The sequence below is a fragment of the Podarcis melisellensis genome (assembly GCF_964234715.1).
Source record: "Podarcis melisellensis genome assembly, chromosome: 8".
NCBI lineage: Eukaryota > Metazoa > Chordata > Lepidosauria > Squamata > Lacertidae > Podarcis > Podarcis melisellensis.
The window spans coordinates 56,040,904-56,056,472 of NC_138540.1; the positions used below are offsets into that span (position 1 = coordinate 56,040,904).

Here is a 15,569-nt window from a genome sequence, read left to right on the forward strand (position 1 = left end):
GTTTTGCAGTGTTTTTGGTCTCGTGGTACACTTATACAAAGTTGACTAAGCAATGCGCACTAGGGGGGGAAAGAATTCTTACTGACTTCTCTAGTCATGTGATAGATATCCTAATGCATTTCATAGTTCATACAGAAAGATTTATGGGCACGAAGTCTATATATTCAGTATCTTTACAAAATGGTGGAGCATACATGAATTCTGAAGGCATCAACAGCCTAATTCTCAGTTTGGACAAGCAATTAGCAGATTCAGATAACAGAGAGTTTATACAACTCTATGCATGTGTCTCTGTGTGCTCACCAGAACAAGCTTTCCGTCCAATGACTTTCAGTTGTGTTTTGAAACTTTTGTTCAGGAAATTGTTGATGTGAAAATGACACATTGTAATGTTGTTTCTTAAGATGTGCATTGTTAAAAAGTTTGGTCAGAATCAGTTCGACAGTAGAAGAAGAAGAAGAAGAGTTTGGATTTGATATCCCGCCTTTCACTCCCCTTCAGGAGTCTCAAAGCGGCTAACATTCTCCTTTCCCTTCCTCCCCCACAACAAACACTCTGTGAGGTGAGTGGGGCTGAGAGACTTCACAGAAGTGTGACTGGCCCAAGGTCACCCAGCAGCTGCATGTGGAGGAGCGGAGACTCGAACCCGGTTCCCCAGATTACAAGACTACCACTCTTAACCACTACACCACACTGGCTCTCAGTGTAGGGGATGCTACATGCTGTTGTAATAAGGTTACCAAGTCTGCATGCATTTATTTTACTTACTTTCGTTGGCAATGGACACTCATCCAAAAGCAAAGTTATAACAGCTGGTCCCAAGGGATCTTCTAATGGAATAACTCTAATTAAGGATTGGACAACTTCCAGCCAGCCTTCATCTGTCAATCACAAAACAGAGGCAACTGTCTTAGACTGGTAACAATAGATGGAGACAATAATCATACACGAATCACAAGTATGATTTCAATAGCATTTTAACAATTCATCTGAACAACACATCACAGTTAACAAGCAGCTGCTAATCTAGACTGCAATAGCAGGACAAACTCAGCTCCTGGAGATAGGGCAAATATTCATAGCTCCAGGGATTAATGTTAGGACAAGTTCACACATGCATATTTCTTACTCAACTGCAATATCTAGTGATGACTCATAAGTACAATAAATAGTAATAGTAATATTAATAATAATAATACCACCACCAACACTGAGCATTAACACTTCTCAGTGAAGGCAAGTCACAAATTCAGCTGCATTTTGTAACATGATGCTTATGCACAATCATTGCCATGAGTTTCTACAGCATAGAAATAAGGTGAGATTTTGCTCCCTCTCTGAAGTTCCTTTACTATGTCCCACTAAGTTAATGGGAGCCACTAATGACTGAACCAGATCCATCTCTGCATAACCTCCATCCCTTGGTATGAACAGTGATTTGTAACAGAATGTAGGAACTGGCTTCTATAGGTAATGATTAGTGAATTTGGAAGGATTCCCTGAATACTACGAGGTCTAATACATTATCTCTTGGAAAGCCAGCTCCAGAGTTATTTTATAAGAGGCAAAAGATCAGAAACACACCACCCTTCCTTCTCAAACTATGGTTTAAGTTTAAGAAAGGCACACAGGAGATAGAGTGCAACAAAGGTAACACACTGCCTTTCCCAAACCGGTTCCCAGCAGTCTCCTTCTCCAACAGCAGGACACAGAGAGGAATTTGTGGATAGGCTGTTATATTTCCTATCATTTATGTATAAAGAAAATAATCTATAACTTGCTAGTGAAACAGGCAGGAAAATCTGAACTCTCACGTTTCTGTTCTTGAAGAGCATTTTAATTGATTAGTTAGTGACATTGTCTTACCCTGGCTCATTTTCTTCAAGTACCTCACCAAGGAAGAAGGGGAAAGTCAAAGTGACTGAGGCCTAAAGGCTGCATTGCAGAGCAAGGCATTGTCAGAGCCACAATTGACATTACTGTCTAGATGCTTTTTTCGTTTTCCACATGTTAAGTACAGCACCAGTTTAGAAGAATTACATGTAATAAAGTCCAAAGGACTTTGGACACTGAATTTAAAGGAGGGGAAATGTATCTCGAGTCCTTTTTAGAGATAAAGGGGTATAATTTTTTTATGAGGAAATAAAGGATGATAAACTGTTTGTGTCATGGAAATCCACTGCATCAGACATGAAATTGATCTGCCTCTAGCTGTTCCAAAGAGCTACTGTCAAGTCTTCAATTACATCTTTAGGAATTGTGCTCCTTAAAACCACAGCTGCATGAGCAGGTGTGGTATTTTAAGCAGCTCCAGAACCGAGGAATTCAGACATCTACAGTTGCTCCAGGCAAAAATGCTTAAAAGGTATAGTGGTCCGGAGCCAACTTCGCCCACCTGGTATGCTGAAAGGGGATGACAGGAACTTTAGCCCAAAATATCTGGAGGGCACTAGGTTGGTGAAGACTGGTCTAGAGATATCAACACACATTTGGGGACATTCTTCCCATATCCTGCAAGGTTCCTCAGTATTTAATTAACATTTTCCTTTTAATTTGGAAGCAAACTATTCTCCTAGTTACTCCAAGGCCTGTTTACTAGCTCAATGTAAAACCAAAATAAGCCTGTTAGCTTGAGCCTTGTGGCAGCTGGCAGGCTGATTTCGCAACAGCATACCTCATAAATTTAGCCAGATTAGACAGGTACACATATTAAGCTAATTACAAATTTACCAAGCTCATTGTCAAGTAGCAGTATTATTTAGGTAATCACTGTAAAATTGCCTCAACCCTTGGAAATAAACATGCAGTGCGACTCTTAAGCTTCTTTACAGAGCTAAACGGTTTCTTAGTAGATTGCAACTGGAGTGCCACACTAGAGCAGGGAGGTACCTGTTTCAGCCATTTCATGCAAAGTCATCATTGAATAAGGAGGTTCCTGATCACTGGAAGAAAACACAAGACAAAAAGGTTACGTTAATCATTATCAAAGTTGGCACAGTCATACCAGCTAACAATGAAGAGCAATGCAGGAGATCCATGACTGTTTAACAGCCAGCTAAGTTCCATGGTTCCTATCCAATGTTAATTTTATTCAGAGTAGAACCAATGAAATGACTGGACATGACTAACAGGTCCATGAAATTCAATAAGTCTATTCTGAGTAGAATCTGGTTGGATATAGTCTCATATCTATAATGAAGAAGAATAACTATCATATTTGTTTACTAAATAGGTTTTTGTGCCACCCTTCCTCTAAGGAACTCAGAGGGGCATACATGGCCACCTGTTTATCTTCTTAACAACCTTGTGAGGCAGGTTAGGCTGAGAGCCAGTGATTGTCATGGTAACCCTGAGCCAAACCGCGGCTGATAAGGACTTTGAACCTTCTCTCTTCACTACTTCCCCATACTGGTGTAGCAGAAATGTTTCCTAGGCCACAGTCACATCATCAAGTACAGAACCATGGGAATGAAATCCAGGGATCTACATGTACAGATGTGCCTGAAGGATATTTATCAGCCCTACAACAAACTGGAAGTGGGGAACAAAATGGCTTTGTGGTGGTGCAGTCATCTAGAGTGAACATGAAAACAAAGACCCTGACTTGGCATACAAAAACTCTTATTGCACGCAACAGGGCTTCTCTAGACAATTGCCATAATCAGCACCATACCCCCAGGATTCAATGGCCAGAAACCTTCATTTGTATCATTAATTTAAGAGACTGTTGGAAGCCTTCCAGCAAAAGGCACTCCTTTGCCTATTAGAAGAAACAAGAAAGCTGATATGGAGGTTTGCCATTAAAACTAGAACCTGGCAGGCCAAACATCTACTGGAACGAACAACATTCTTGGCCATGTGGTGGAAAATATAGAGGCCAAATGGACCTCCCAAGATGGGGAATTCCGTTATCCATAGAAAAAGCCACATCCCAGCCAGCTGCATCTCAGCCATCCTTGGAAGAAGAAAAACAACCTCCCCAGCAAATCTAATGGAGCAGGCAGGTTGGTAAGGAAAGTGACTGGGCCCAAACCATTTAGGGATTTAAAGGTAATCATCAGCACACTGATTTCTGCCTGGAAATAAACTGGCAACCAGTGCAATCAGTTGTTGTGAAAATCTGATGAGCATCCGTTCACACTCTCACTGCCTCAGAGGATACTGCAATAATCCAAATTCTTAGGATAATGAGACAGTGTCAATACATTAATGTAGAATCTTTTCATTATTGCCACAGTTCCTAAAAGTATACCAAGTGCTTTTATGAAAGTATAAAAACACAGAGGTCCACACCCAAGGTCTAAAATATAAAAGGCAAGACCATTAAGGGTACAAGAGGGAAGAGGGGCAGAGTCCTCCATTCAGAACAGAAGACAGAGCACCTCTGGCTCAAGGCCAGCTGCTACACACCAAGTGTTAACAGAACACAACACGAAAGAGAATGGAAGTTGTGGAATGCTGAATGACAGAGGGCATGGAAGGAAGCAACAGAACGCTTGCGATCCAATCTTGGGGGGTTGGGCTGGGGAGGAGAATCAGAAAACTATTTTCCACTTATAATGTGACCATTTGTGCTTGGCAATATGTTCTATCACAGGACTGAATTCCCACTGGCTAAGAATTCTACCAAGTGCTTTCCGTAGTAACTTGTTAGTAGACATGCCCCTTCCAGTGCCCAGGTGAGGGAGTAGAAACAGAGTTTGGGACTTAGCCTAGAGAGACCTGGGTTCAAAACCCTGCCCAGCCATTGAGCACACTGGGTAGCCTTGGGACAATTGATAACCCCTGGATGCTACTTTGAGCCCCTTAAAGGAAAAATAGGATCCAACCAGGATGAATTTTTACTATTGCTAGAAAATCCCCCAAAACAGCCTACTCTTTTTGTAGAAAACTGTCTGTTAGTTTATTCAGGTCAGCACCCCCCAAGTTGAAACAATACAATGTTTATAGCCAATAATGCTTGAACAAGATAGTCCTGAAAGCAACTGAACACACCCCACTGCCCCACACTGTTGTATTCTGCGCAAGTGGGAGAGTCATTCATTTTGTTCTCAGCACAAAGCGGGTGAAAACAGACGTCATTAACTTGAAAGAAGTGGCATAGGAGAAGCATTGTACTGCTGAGGTTCAATCCAAGTAAACTATAATGCTTGAGAAGAGAGGTGGAAATGCATTCCATTGTGCCCAGAAGCTTCTGTTTATTACATTTATACCCAGTCTTTCCCTCCACCACAAAACGCAAGGCTGTTCACAAAGGATTCCCAGGCAGTCTTGAAGTCAAACCCTAATCAGACCCAGACCCTCTTTGCTTCAACAAGGTGGGGGCATCACGTGCCTTCAGACTGTGGCCTAGGACAAACAGAAGCTCCAGTCTGTGCCAGAAAGGGCCTCAGACGCTTGGAGCTGGCAGGTAGCAAAGAATGAAGTGATTATTTAAGGAGTTATGAAAGAGCATTTTTGACAGCAGCTCAGATAATAAAGCAGGAAGGAAACTGTCAACACCCTTGTTGATGTTTAAGATACTACAAAGATAACTCAAACTGACAACGAATAATGACAATTTTAATCAGGAAAGGAAGCATTAAGGACAATTTTGTTGGTGCTGTTGCTATGATATGTAGCAGTAGCTCCTCTGCCATTGGAAGGGTGTGATCATGTCTCTTTCCCTCCTCACATAAACTTTGCTTGCCTGGGATATTCCTTCCTTTGCCTGTCTGTAGCCCCCTGTCCCCAACCACTCCCAATGTGCTCATGGTTCAACAGGGTTATTCAGATCCAATTCAAACATCACAAGCTGTGCCACCAGAGAACGCACCCAGGCATCACTTCTTTGAAAGTGGCTTTATTGCTTTACCCTACTCAGAATCTTTCCACTTATCATTAACCATTATGTAAACATTTGTAAGAATTGGCACAACACATATATCACCGGAGCAGCCCTGCTGGACCAGACCAAGCCCAGATTCCTGTTTCCCAAAGTGCTCAGCCAGATGCTTATGGAAAGTCCACAAGCAGGATAAGGGAATCAGTCATTTCTGGCTATTATCCAAGCAATGGGCTTTATTTGATTCTGAAAGTATCAACATGACTGGTAGCCCCTGGGAGCCTTATTATCTATTAATATTATTATTGTTAACAATAATTAAATTTCTATACTGCTCTTCATGTCTATTCCTCCTTTAACTCCTTTCAATCTGGAGTTTTAGAAGGGGCAGACCAACAGACCACTCCAATACATGCTTCTGCAGAAGCAAGTCAACTCAAAGACAGGGGACAAGCACAAAGTTGCTGCCCCCCACCTATCCACGAAGACATCTTCAACTGCTGAGTTAGGAAAGGGGTCAGAGGAAAGCTTCCCTAAATAACTGCCTCCTTAGCATGCGCTGCCCAATCTTACAAAGCACTGCAAACACACAAAGGGAATTTGGTTGAAGGAAGTCAAACTGGCTAACAAATCCCAACAGCACTTACTAGCACTATCAGAGTGTCCCCTTCTGTCCCAAAGGAAACCTTTCTTCTGCCATCAAAGGTGGCAGAACTACCTCTGGCCTCCAAAGACCTTAGGCAGCATCTTGTATATTGCTTTTGTGTCTGTTGAAACTGTAGAAGTCTCAACATGACACAAAGACAGTTTGCCATTTGGCTCTCCTCCCACGACTGGTGTAGGCATTGCAGTGGCTGCCACTCAACGGAATCAGGCAGTGTAAGGTTACAGGGCTGAGTAAGATTTCACTGAAACAAACTTTGGACGTCAAAATGAACTGCTGGAGGGGTATTCAAAAAGCGCAAGTGTTGCGAGGAGAAGCCAAGACGAATCTACTATCTTATTCATGGATTGTTCCTGAAACATCTGTAGACATTTCCAATTCCAACATAAAGTTGTCCACTTTTATGCCACTGGAGGGAGACATTAGAGCAGTCTCCACAGATTGCAGCACAGCAATTTACAAGAGAAGGAAGGTACATCCATGGCAATATTTCTCTTCAGGAAGTACTTACTTGTCTACCAACGTCCGAATTACTGCTAGCGTGTCAAGTACTAATCCATCCACGTTATGTTTTTTCCTTCTTGGTTCATGTGGCCCCCGTCCCCGCCGGGGGGGCCTCACTGGGTCCCTCGGGTGGCTCCTGGAGTCCGATACAGGCACTCTGCTGTTCTCTGTCTGGCGACTTCTGGATTCTGCATTGTCTTCTACCCCACTGTCTTCCCGACAAACACAGGAGTTGCCCATGCTGCTAGCCCCCAAGGTTTGCAGCAAACAGGGAATGTGCTGTTCAAGGGTCAGCCGTAAACCTTGGAGAAGGCTCCTGCTCGCATAGAACACAACCAAAGCAACGACAATCATCTAGACAGTTTTAAAAGCAATGTTTTTGGGATCCTGAATTGCAGCTTTTGCATCATATGAGTCTGTAACAACTGGAATGGGCAGGGAATGGCTGGGTAAGTGTCTGACATCATCATGGAAGATACACATTGGTCATCCAAAAGGAGGCCTGGAGGGTAAGAAAAAATACAAGCCCATCAACTTGGATTGAAATTGTAAAATAATGTGACTAGCAAACAAGTTCCTTTGCAAGCAGGCAAACAATCCTAATTTCCCCTTTGGCATACCTTTGTGTCCTGCACCAGAAAGGGAACCTGTACCCTCCAGATGCTGGTGGACTCCCAACTCCCATCAGTCCCAGCCCAGTTCCCCAACCCTGCCTTAAACCCAACAGCTGATGCTACAAAGAGGGAAAACTTGCTTCTTATCCTCAAATCTGCTAAGGCGCCCAGTACTGCAATTCTGTCCCGTTCAGATACCCAGGGCTATAAAAATGCTAATCAACCGCAATTCCCTCCATTTTATCCCCACCCTGAAGCATTCTAACATGCTGTTCTCAAAGTAAACTGAAGCGGGAGAGGGAAATGCACGTATACACAGTTCTTGGGGGAGGCTCAAACTGCATCCAGATCCCCGCCATCCTAAAACAAATGATCAATGCGAGGTTTCTTCAGGCAGCCAGTAGTAAAGTCCTTCCCACTCCTTTGTGTGAGTCCAAAGCCAGCTGCAAGGGAGTTGGGTCACTGGGAAATGCAGGTAGAGTGTGCAGCCAGTATAGAGCTTGAAAAATATTTCTGTTTCTCCAGGAGCCAGCCTCAAGTTGAAAAAAAAGATCAGTTTACTAAGTGGTGGGCATTTAAAATAAAAATAAAAACCAAGGAGCCAGAGACCTATGGATTTCAGCTAGCCCTCCATATACCATCTTGCCTCTTCTACTATGCTTTATTTGAAAATAAGTGTATTCTGATATTCCAGCCAGCTTACCAAGAATAAAAATGTTATCTAACTATCAAAAAGCAGGGTAAAGAACCCCACACAATTCAAGTTGCCCAGTCAGTTTCCATTAGCATTATGCCCCGAAACAAATGGCAACTTGTCAACTGATGGAGGAAATGGCACATAAAGGTCTATGAAGAATTATCTTGCTTTGAAGAGAGTGGAAACGAAACCCACAGCCTAGTAAGCTGCCCAGGTCCAGCTGCCAGTGGTGGCCCCTCCCTCCTCCTGCAGAACTACCCACTCTGCAGCAGAGCAGAAAATAAGTTACTATCACAGCTTCTTCTAAACAAACAGTTGCCTTTTCAATTGGTTGTTGTTGTTTTTAAAAAATCAGTTATTATTATTGTAATAATGTTTATATAAACTGTTTTGTGATGTCTGTCTGAAAACCAGCATAGAAATACCTTAAATAAGACCAGGCCAGTGGAGGGAGGAGAGTGATGGGGATGGTGGAGGGCTCAGAACCTGCCTCCCAAAAGCAAGCCAGATGCTGGCACTGGCACTAAGTTGGCTGCCATATTTGGGTAACCATAAAGCTCTTCTGAGCACAGGGTGGCAAAAGGAGAAAGGAGGAAGAGATGTAACTTCATGACACATGGCCCTCCACAGTGAATGACTGGAATGCATCAACTGGCTTAATTAAAAAAAATGCAAGATGCTTGTAAATCTTTAAAAAACAACAACAGGGAAGAGTGATACTGAGAGCTGAACTTTCCATATAGGTTGGTCCTTCCTTCCTTTAGACCAATTCACACCACTATATTGAGAGTGGTATAGCTGTAACTATCAAAATAACCTGCTTTTGTGAAACCACTACTTATAAAAGCTTAGTCATAATATGAAAACTACAATTTAATGGAACAAGGTACAATTTACCTGGATGATTATCAACCCAAAATCCTACCTGAACCAGCCCGAGTAAGGTGTAGGAAGTACTAATCTATGTGAAAACTCACATTTAGCCCAGTGATGACTAAAACCCAAGCTTTCCACAGGAAACTGTCTTATTCCAAGTCAGACCATTGGTCCATATAGCTCAGTATTGCTTACATTAACTGGCAGCAGCTCTTCACAATTTCTGATAAGATCTCGCCCAGCGATACCTGGAGATGCTGGGAAGTGAACCTGAGATCTTTTGCATGCCATAGCCCTGTTGACAATACACACATGTGACAGCAGGTTCAACGCCTGTCTTTTTGTTTTGTCCACCTGTAAAGCTATTCTAATATCAAATTATTAAGGAATTACTGTGAGTGATTTGGACCTGGCAAATAAAATCTAAGACTCTTAGAATAACTTGTTTCTAAACGAGAATGAGAACTAATTTTTCACTTGTTGATTACAGTTAGAATTTCTACCACTCTCTATTGGGAGAAAATAAGTGCTCTACTGATTAAATATAGAAAGTAAGTGATGTTATTCGTCATTATTAGTCATATTGATCCATCATACATGAGATATACCATTCTCGTGTATGACTGATATATATATAATCACACAGCCTGAAAGTCAGTATATTTAGATCACCCAGCACATCAGTGTGTAAGGCAGAAGAAGGGGAGGAACTCAGTTTCACAGATTACTAGAGGCTGAAGCATCAAGTCAATCATCTTGAAACGTCATAACTTACAACAACCCATGAAATGACTGTGCACCTAGGATTAAGGTACACTGATGCAAACCTATTTAAGTTGTTCCTCTGCCTTATTTTTCCTAAACTGATACAGGCTATATAACAGCACGCATAATTTGGTTTCAAAGCACAATGTCCAAGTTTCTCTTAAAATCATTAGGAGCCAACCCATGGTGTAAAACCAGTGAATTAGCACAGTACTTGGGATGGAGACTCTCAACTAACAAGGGGGAGCTTATTACTCTCCTCAGTTTGCCAGTTTCCTGAAAAAGAAGTTCTACACATGCTGCAAAGACAAAGATAAGCTGCAAATGCGAAGTTAAGTAGCCCTTACAGAAAGCAAAACTGCTCTGTTGGGCACTCAATACATAAACAAATTATCTGTGCACCAGCCATCTTACAGCTCACAGTAAACAGTCTATGTAACCCTCAGCTGCCACCCCACCTTAATGCACTTTAGATATATACAGGTATAACAGCTAATTTGATTGAAGTCTGTATTTTTCCTATATTTTTCACTTAAGTACATCAACCTATAAAAAACACTGCCAGCCAATTTCTAGCTTCTCGTTTGTTTAAGCTTTGTCTCACATATGCCACATACCCCTCTACCCCTAACAGAGACAGAACATTTCTGGCAATGTGGAAGCAATGAGTCAGTCCCTTGTGAAAAGACATGGGGAGCAGGGGGAGAAACTGAAGTGTATGTGACACCTTTCCTTATCAGCTCTCAACTTACTCTACCTCTGAAAGAGAACAAAATGCATAGCATGAAGTTCAACTACCTTGTCTGATCACCACAAGGATTTCTGTTTGCATAACATGTCTTCCCCGCCTCCTCCTCCTCATGTGCTCCGTGCCTTTGCCAAAGCTGCTCAGGAGTGTTAGGGGAAACCTAGAACAGACTTAGGTGACACATAGTGGAAGGAGGGGGGCATAATGTTCTGTTGCGCAAGCAGAAACCCTTGCACTGATGAGACAAGGTAGTTAAACACCATCCATCCAATGCATTTTGTTCATGTAGCGCTATGATGGATACAACCCATTATGTATAACTTACCACATAAAATTGTGCTGTTCTATATATTTATGAAATTTTGAAATATAAATAACAATAACAAATAATTTCCAAACCATCATCCAATAAAATTCACAGCCCTACAAAGTTGCAGTAACTTGCTGTATGCACAAACCAGTGTGTTAGTGGCCAAGAAATGCATTGGGAACCAAGGGTATCATTCACAGGTCTGGAAAGCATTGCACAGTACAACTTAGAAAAACAACAACTTCCAAGCAAGGGTTTTTGGCCCTACTATCAGCAGGCCTTGCGTGGTCTGCCTGTCAGACAGTTCAAGAACTCCCTTCAAATAGCCAGCATGCTTTTGGTCACCTCTGCTTATCAGAGGAACACACACATTGGGAAGTGCTAATACAGTACTGATGAAAACTAGACTTGGCTACTGCTAGTTCTGTGAATCAAGGAAGCAGCACGAGGACTCCCAAATACCAGCCTCTTTCAGCTGCTCTCTGTTAACTACTACAGTACATGTATTTTTAGCAACATGTTTGCCAACTGATTGCATCAGACACAAATTCTTCCAGCAAGAGTTCTATTTTTGTGGGCTCCAGGCACAACACTAGAAATAAATACCTTTTGACACCTGATACTCTCCTTTTCTTAGCACGTACACACAACACACACACAAAGAGAGTGCCTACTATGAGCCGGCGTAACAAAATAAAGACTTAAAAGAACACTTGATTTTTCTACGCAATACTTAATTTCTTAGAAACTCTAGGAATGAACTGCCACCCGTTGTGAAAAAAGCTGGTCTCCTCCCCCTATATTCCAATTCGTAATATTAAAAAGTGCATAAATCTAGCTTCTGCAAACACAGGGGTATACCACTTGCAACAGAATATGAAGCATGCAAATTTGGTTCCTTAATTTACTGAACAATTCTAACTGTAGAATGCAAATTTCCCCTTGTGCACTGCCTGAAACAAAAAGCTGAACAGGCTTGCTCCACAGGCACTATTTCTATGGGAAGGTCTCCAATAAAAAGACATCCACACTCGTAATTTTAACATGTTATCCAATGTAACGTACGACATCTATATGATCATCCCACCAAATTTTCCTGGTCCAAACAACTCAGCAGAAGTGGTCAGCTAAGAACTTGGCTGGAAATGGTTTTGAGCGCAGGCGCCTTGTAAGGAGGGAAGGAATCAATGATTCACAGCCTCAAGTGTTTCCTTACACTCAACCATAATCACCTCATTGTGGAAAAACCCTGCCCACCCTGAATTCTTGCCAAGAAGCCAAAGTTGAATACAGGGATGACTTCAACCTTACAGTTTCCAGTCTTAACTCAGTAATAGCTGGATTTTCCCCTCACCCATCGTAAATACATAAAACCCATAGCTCTAAGAGAATCAACTCACAAAAAGTTAACACAGAGATACTGTTTGCATTTCAAAGAGAGAGAAAATGTGGCTTGACTGTTTCTGCAAAGAAAACAAGAATGCCCATGTGCAAACTGGATTTTGGGTCTGGTTAAACCTCCCTATCATACTATGCCAGAAATTTCTTCGCATTCTGTTATTAAACTTGCCTGAATCAGAAAGAGCTTGGCAATTTTCTGAAGTGTAAAAATTACTGTTTAAAAACCAAACAGTAATATGCAATTATAAGAACCTTATTTTTGGTTTTCTAGGTGTAAATTTGCAATTGGCACCTGAGAAGTTTCTGTTTCGGAGACTCAATGGTCCCCATGTACAAGCTTCCCCAGACCCTCCATTTAAAACAAAAAATAGCCCTACTGACAAAACACCAACTATTCATTTGCTTTATGACAAAGAATGGTGCAGTCTAAATCTTAGATTATATTTGGGGTTACTCTCTTCAAATCCTACTTCCTAGAAATGGGGCACATATGGTAAGCAAACATTGCAAATCATTTTTCATGTATGATTGACATCAGTTTTATCCACAATCCAAACTTAGGGTTTGCTGATGTGTAGGTCATAACTGCAGAGGTGTTTCTTAAACGGAGAAATATTTCTGCAGTGCTTGGCTTGGAAGTGGGAAGTACAAGTACAGCAAACACAATGCAAAGAAAGCTTGGCTATTTCTTCAACTTTGTTTTCTAAATGAAGTCAAATAAGCAAGAGAATTACAATCTCTAGTCTAGGGCATTAGAAAATTTCCTTATGCAAATCATTCCACATTACCAGGCACACATTAACATGAAACTGAGCTAAAAGGCTTAGAAGATTATAATTTCATTAAATCTCCTATGGAAGCCAATTCTCAAGTTTGGGTCACAATCATATGACATACTTTTAAGAAAAGGTGGGGAAATTAATTAATTGATTGATTTAATTTCTTACCTAGTCTTCACCATAAGGTCTCAGGGAGAGTTAAAACAATATACTGGTAATATACAATTATAAAAATGGATAAAATTGCTATAATTATAAAACTAGTAAAACCATTTTTTTAAAAAACAGGGCAGAATAATATAAATTCAACAAAAGAGGTGGGTCCCACAAAGCAGAATTAAAACTTCGGTTTAAGAGGTGAATCTTCACCTGTACAATAAATATTCCAGACACATTTATGCAGGGAGGAAACTCCATAATTTAGGGCCTGCCACAGAGAGAGCCCTCTCCTGGGCCTGCATTTCTGACCAGTGGAAGTATTCAAACAGTCTTCAAGGGATTCCACACACAGAGCACAATGCAATAGTCCAGTCTGAACAGTATCAGGGCGTAGAGTACACTGGTCGTCTCTCTCCAAAAGGGGCCATAGCTGGAAAAAAGGCACTTCAGGTCACCAAGGCTACCTAAACCTCCAGGGGCAGTAGTGGATCTAGGAGCACCGCCAAGCTATGAACCGGCTACTTCCAGGGGAGTGCAGCCGCATCCAGAACAGGTAATCTCCAACCTCCTAGACTCAGCAATTCAGAACACACAACATCTTTGTCGTCTCAGGATTCACCTTCAATTTACTGGTCCACATCTAGCCTCCAAGCACTGGTCTGTTATGGGTCATCACACACTTCTATGTATCTGAATGGTGCTCGAAAGTTGACTAGAAAGAAGCGATGCATTGGTGAAAAATAAGTTATCTCACTTATCCTCAATGTCGGCAGCTGATACAAAGGGGTAGAGCACACAATCTCCTGCACTGCACCAACTGCTAGGAGCTGAAACAGACCAGGAAAATTCAGGTGATAGCCTCCTCAATGTAAGGGAGAGGTTCTAGCCAAGTGACTGACTCACTTGGGCAAAGGCTAGACTCACGAGGTACAGGCAGCAGCCAAGGAGGCCAAGCTTCACCACTACAGCTTTGTTCAATGCTAATCCTAGTTGGGGCAGGAAGATGGATTTCCTACCCTTCCCCCTAGTCATTTAAGGTGTAGTAGCTCCACAGGCTACAAAACCAACTACACAGTGTGAGCGTCATGGGTTATGAATCTATTTGCATACTGAACTGATCAATTGTGCCCACGCTGATGGACCACCCAGTCCCTATGGCAAAAATGCTTCTGTCTGAGCAATTGTTAAGGTCTTATTTATTCAAGTAATGGCAGGGGAAGCCCTAACGCTTCTGCCCCACAGTACTGTACAAAAATTCTTGGTCAAATAAGCAAACCAAACTGTGTGTTGGATTTAGTCACACAAACTAGCAGGCATGACTAAAAAGTTGTTCCTGTGACTCAAGAGCATACAGACTGGAAACCTTATTTATACAAATATTGCTCATTTGGGCCTATATCCTGGACTCTCCCCACTGTACTACCAACCCCACCCCACTTTATTCATAGCCATCAGCAGAGAGCATCCCTCAGACTAATTAACAAAGATGATGTTTTCCCATGATATATCACTATAGGTGAAAAGTGTGTTTGGAGCAAGGATGTGAATAATTGAAGAATCCATGAGGAAGGATGCAGTGTCTCTCTGCATACTCTGTTCACACATCACACTTGAATGAGGGGGTTCCTGCCTACAAGGATCAGGACACCCAACGTGAGGGGCAGAAGGCAGGCTCTAGACAAACTAAGAACAAATCTCACTCACCTATTTTGTTTGGAATAAGACAAACCACCATCCCAGTTCAGATGACTTGCCAAGCCAAAACATGGCTTAGCTCACAGTAGCACTAGAGGCAGAGCACCCTGGGAACCCATGCATTGATGTGAAGCCATGGTTTAGCATGAAGCTTAGCATCATGCGCAGAATGAGGCACCATTCAAAACTCTGAGCAGCATGTCTTCCATCTCATAAAATGTGGGAGCAGAACACAGTTCTGCCCCTACCATCTAGGCAGGCAGCCGCTAATCTCCCTCAGAAATAGCCTTGCTCATCTAAAGTATGAATTTCTAAACTCTTGATGATAGAAGTACATTTTTTAACTGAGTTTAAAATGAAGAAACGCACTTCGTCAAACTTCAAAAGGTTTAGAGCGTGCAAGAGTAAGAATTACACTACCTGTAGCCCAGCATATTCCTGCAAGAATTGTGCCTCTGGGCTTGCTTTTTGTCAGGCGGAAAACCCAGGGCACTGACTGGTGGAGGGATGCAACAGGCAACCTCTTCCTGCAA

At 42.0% G+C, this 15,569-nt stretch overlaps 1 protein-coding gene across 1 annotated transcript in view; it reads right to left on the reverse strand.

Moving 5' to 3' along the window:
• Positions 1-15,569, reverse strand: part of RSPRY1 (ring finger and SPRY domain containing 1) — a 35,845-nt gene that overhangs the window by 16,713 nt on the left and 3,563 nt on the right. Inside the window, exons 2-4 of the mRNA XM_081922707.1 lie at positions 7,000-7,494; positions 2,890-2,942; positions 769-881 (exon numbers count right to left, since the gene is read on the reverse strand). Of these exons, the coding sequence (XP_081778833.1) occupies positions 769-881; positions 2,890-2,942; positions 7,000-7,346 (513 nt within the window). The 5' untranslated portion in view covers positions 7,347-7,494. The remainder of the gene's footprint in view (positions 1-768; positions 882-2,889; positions 2,943-6,999; positions 7,495-15,569) is intronic.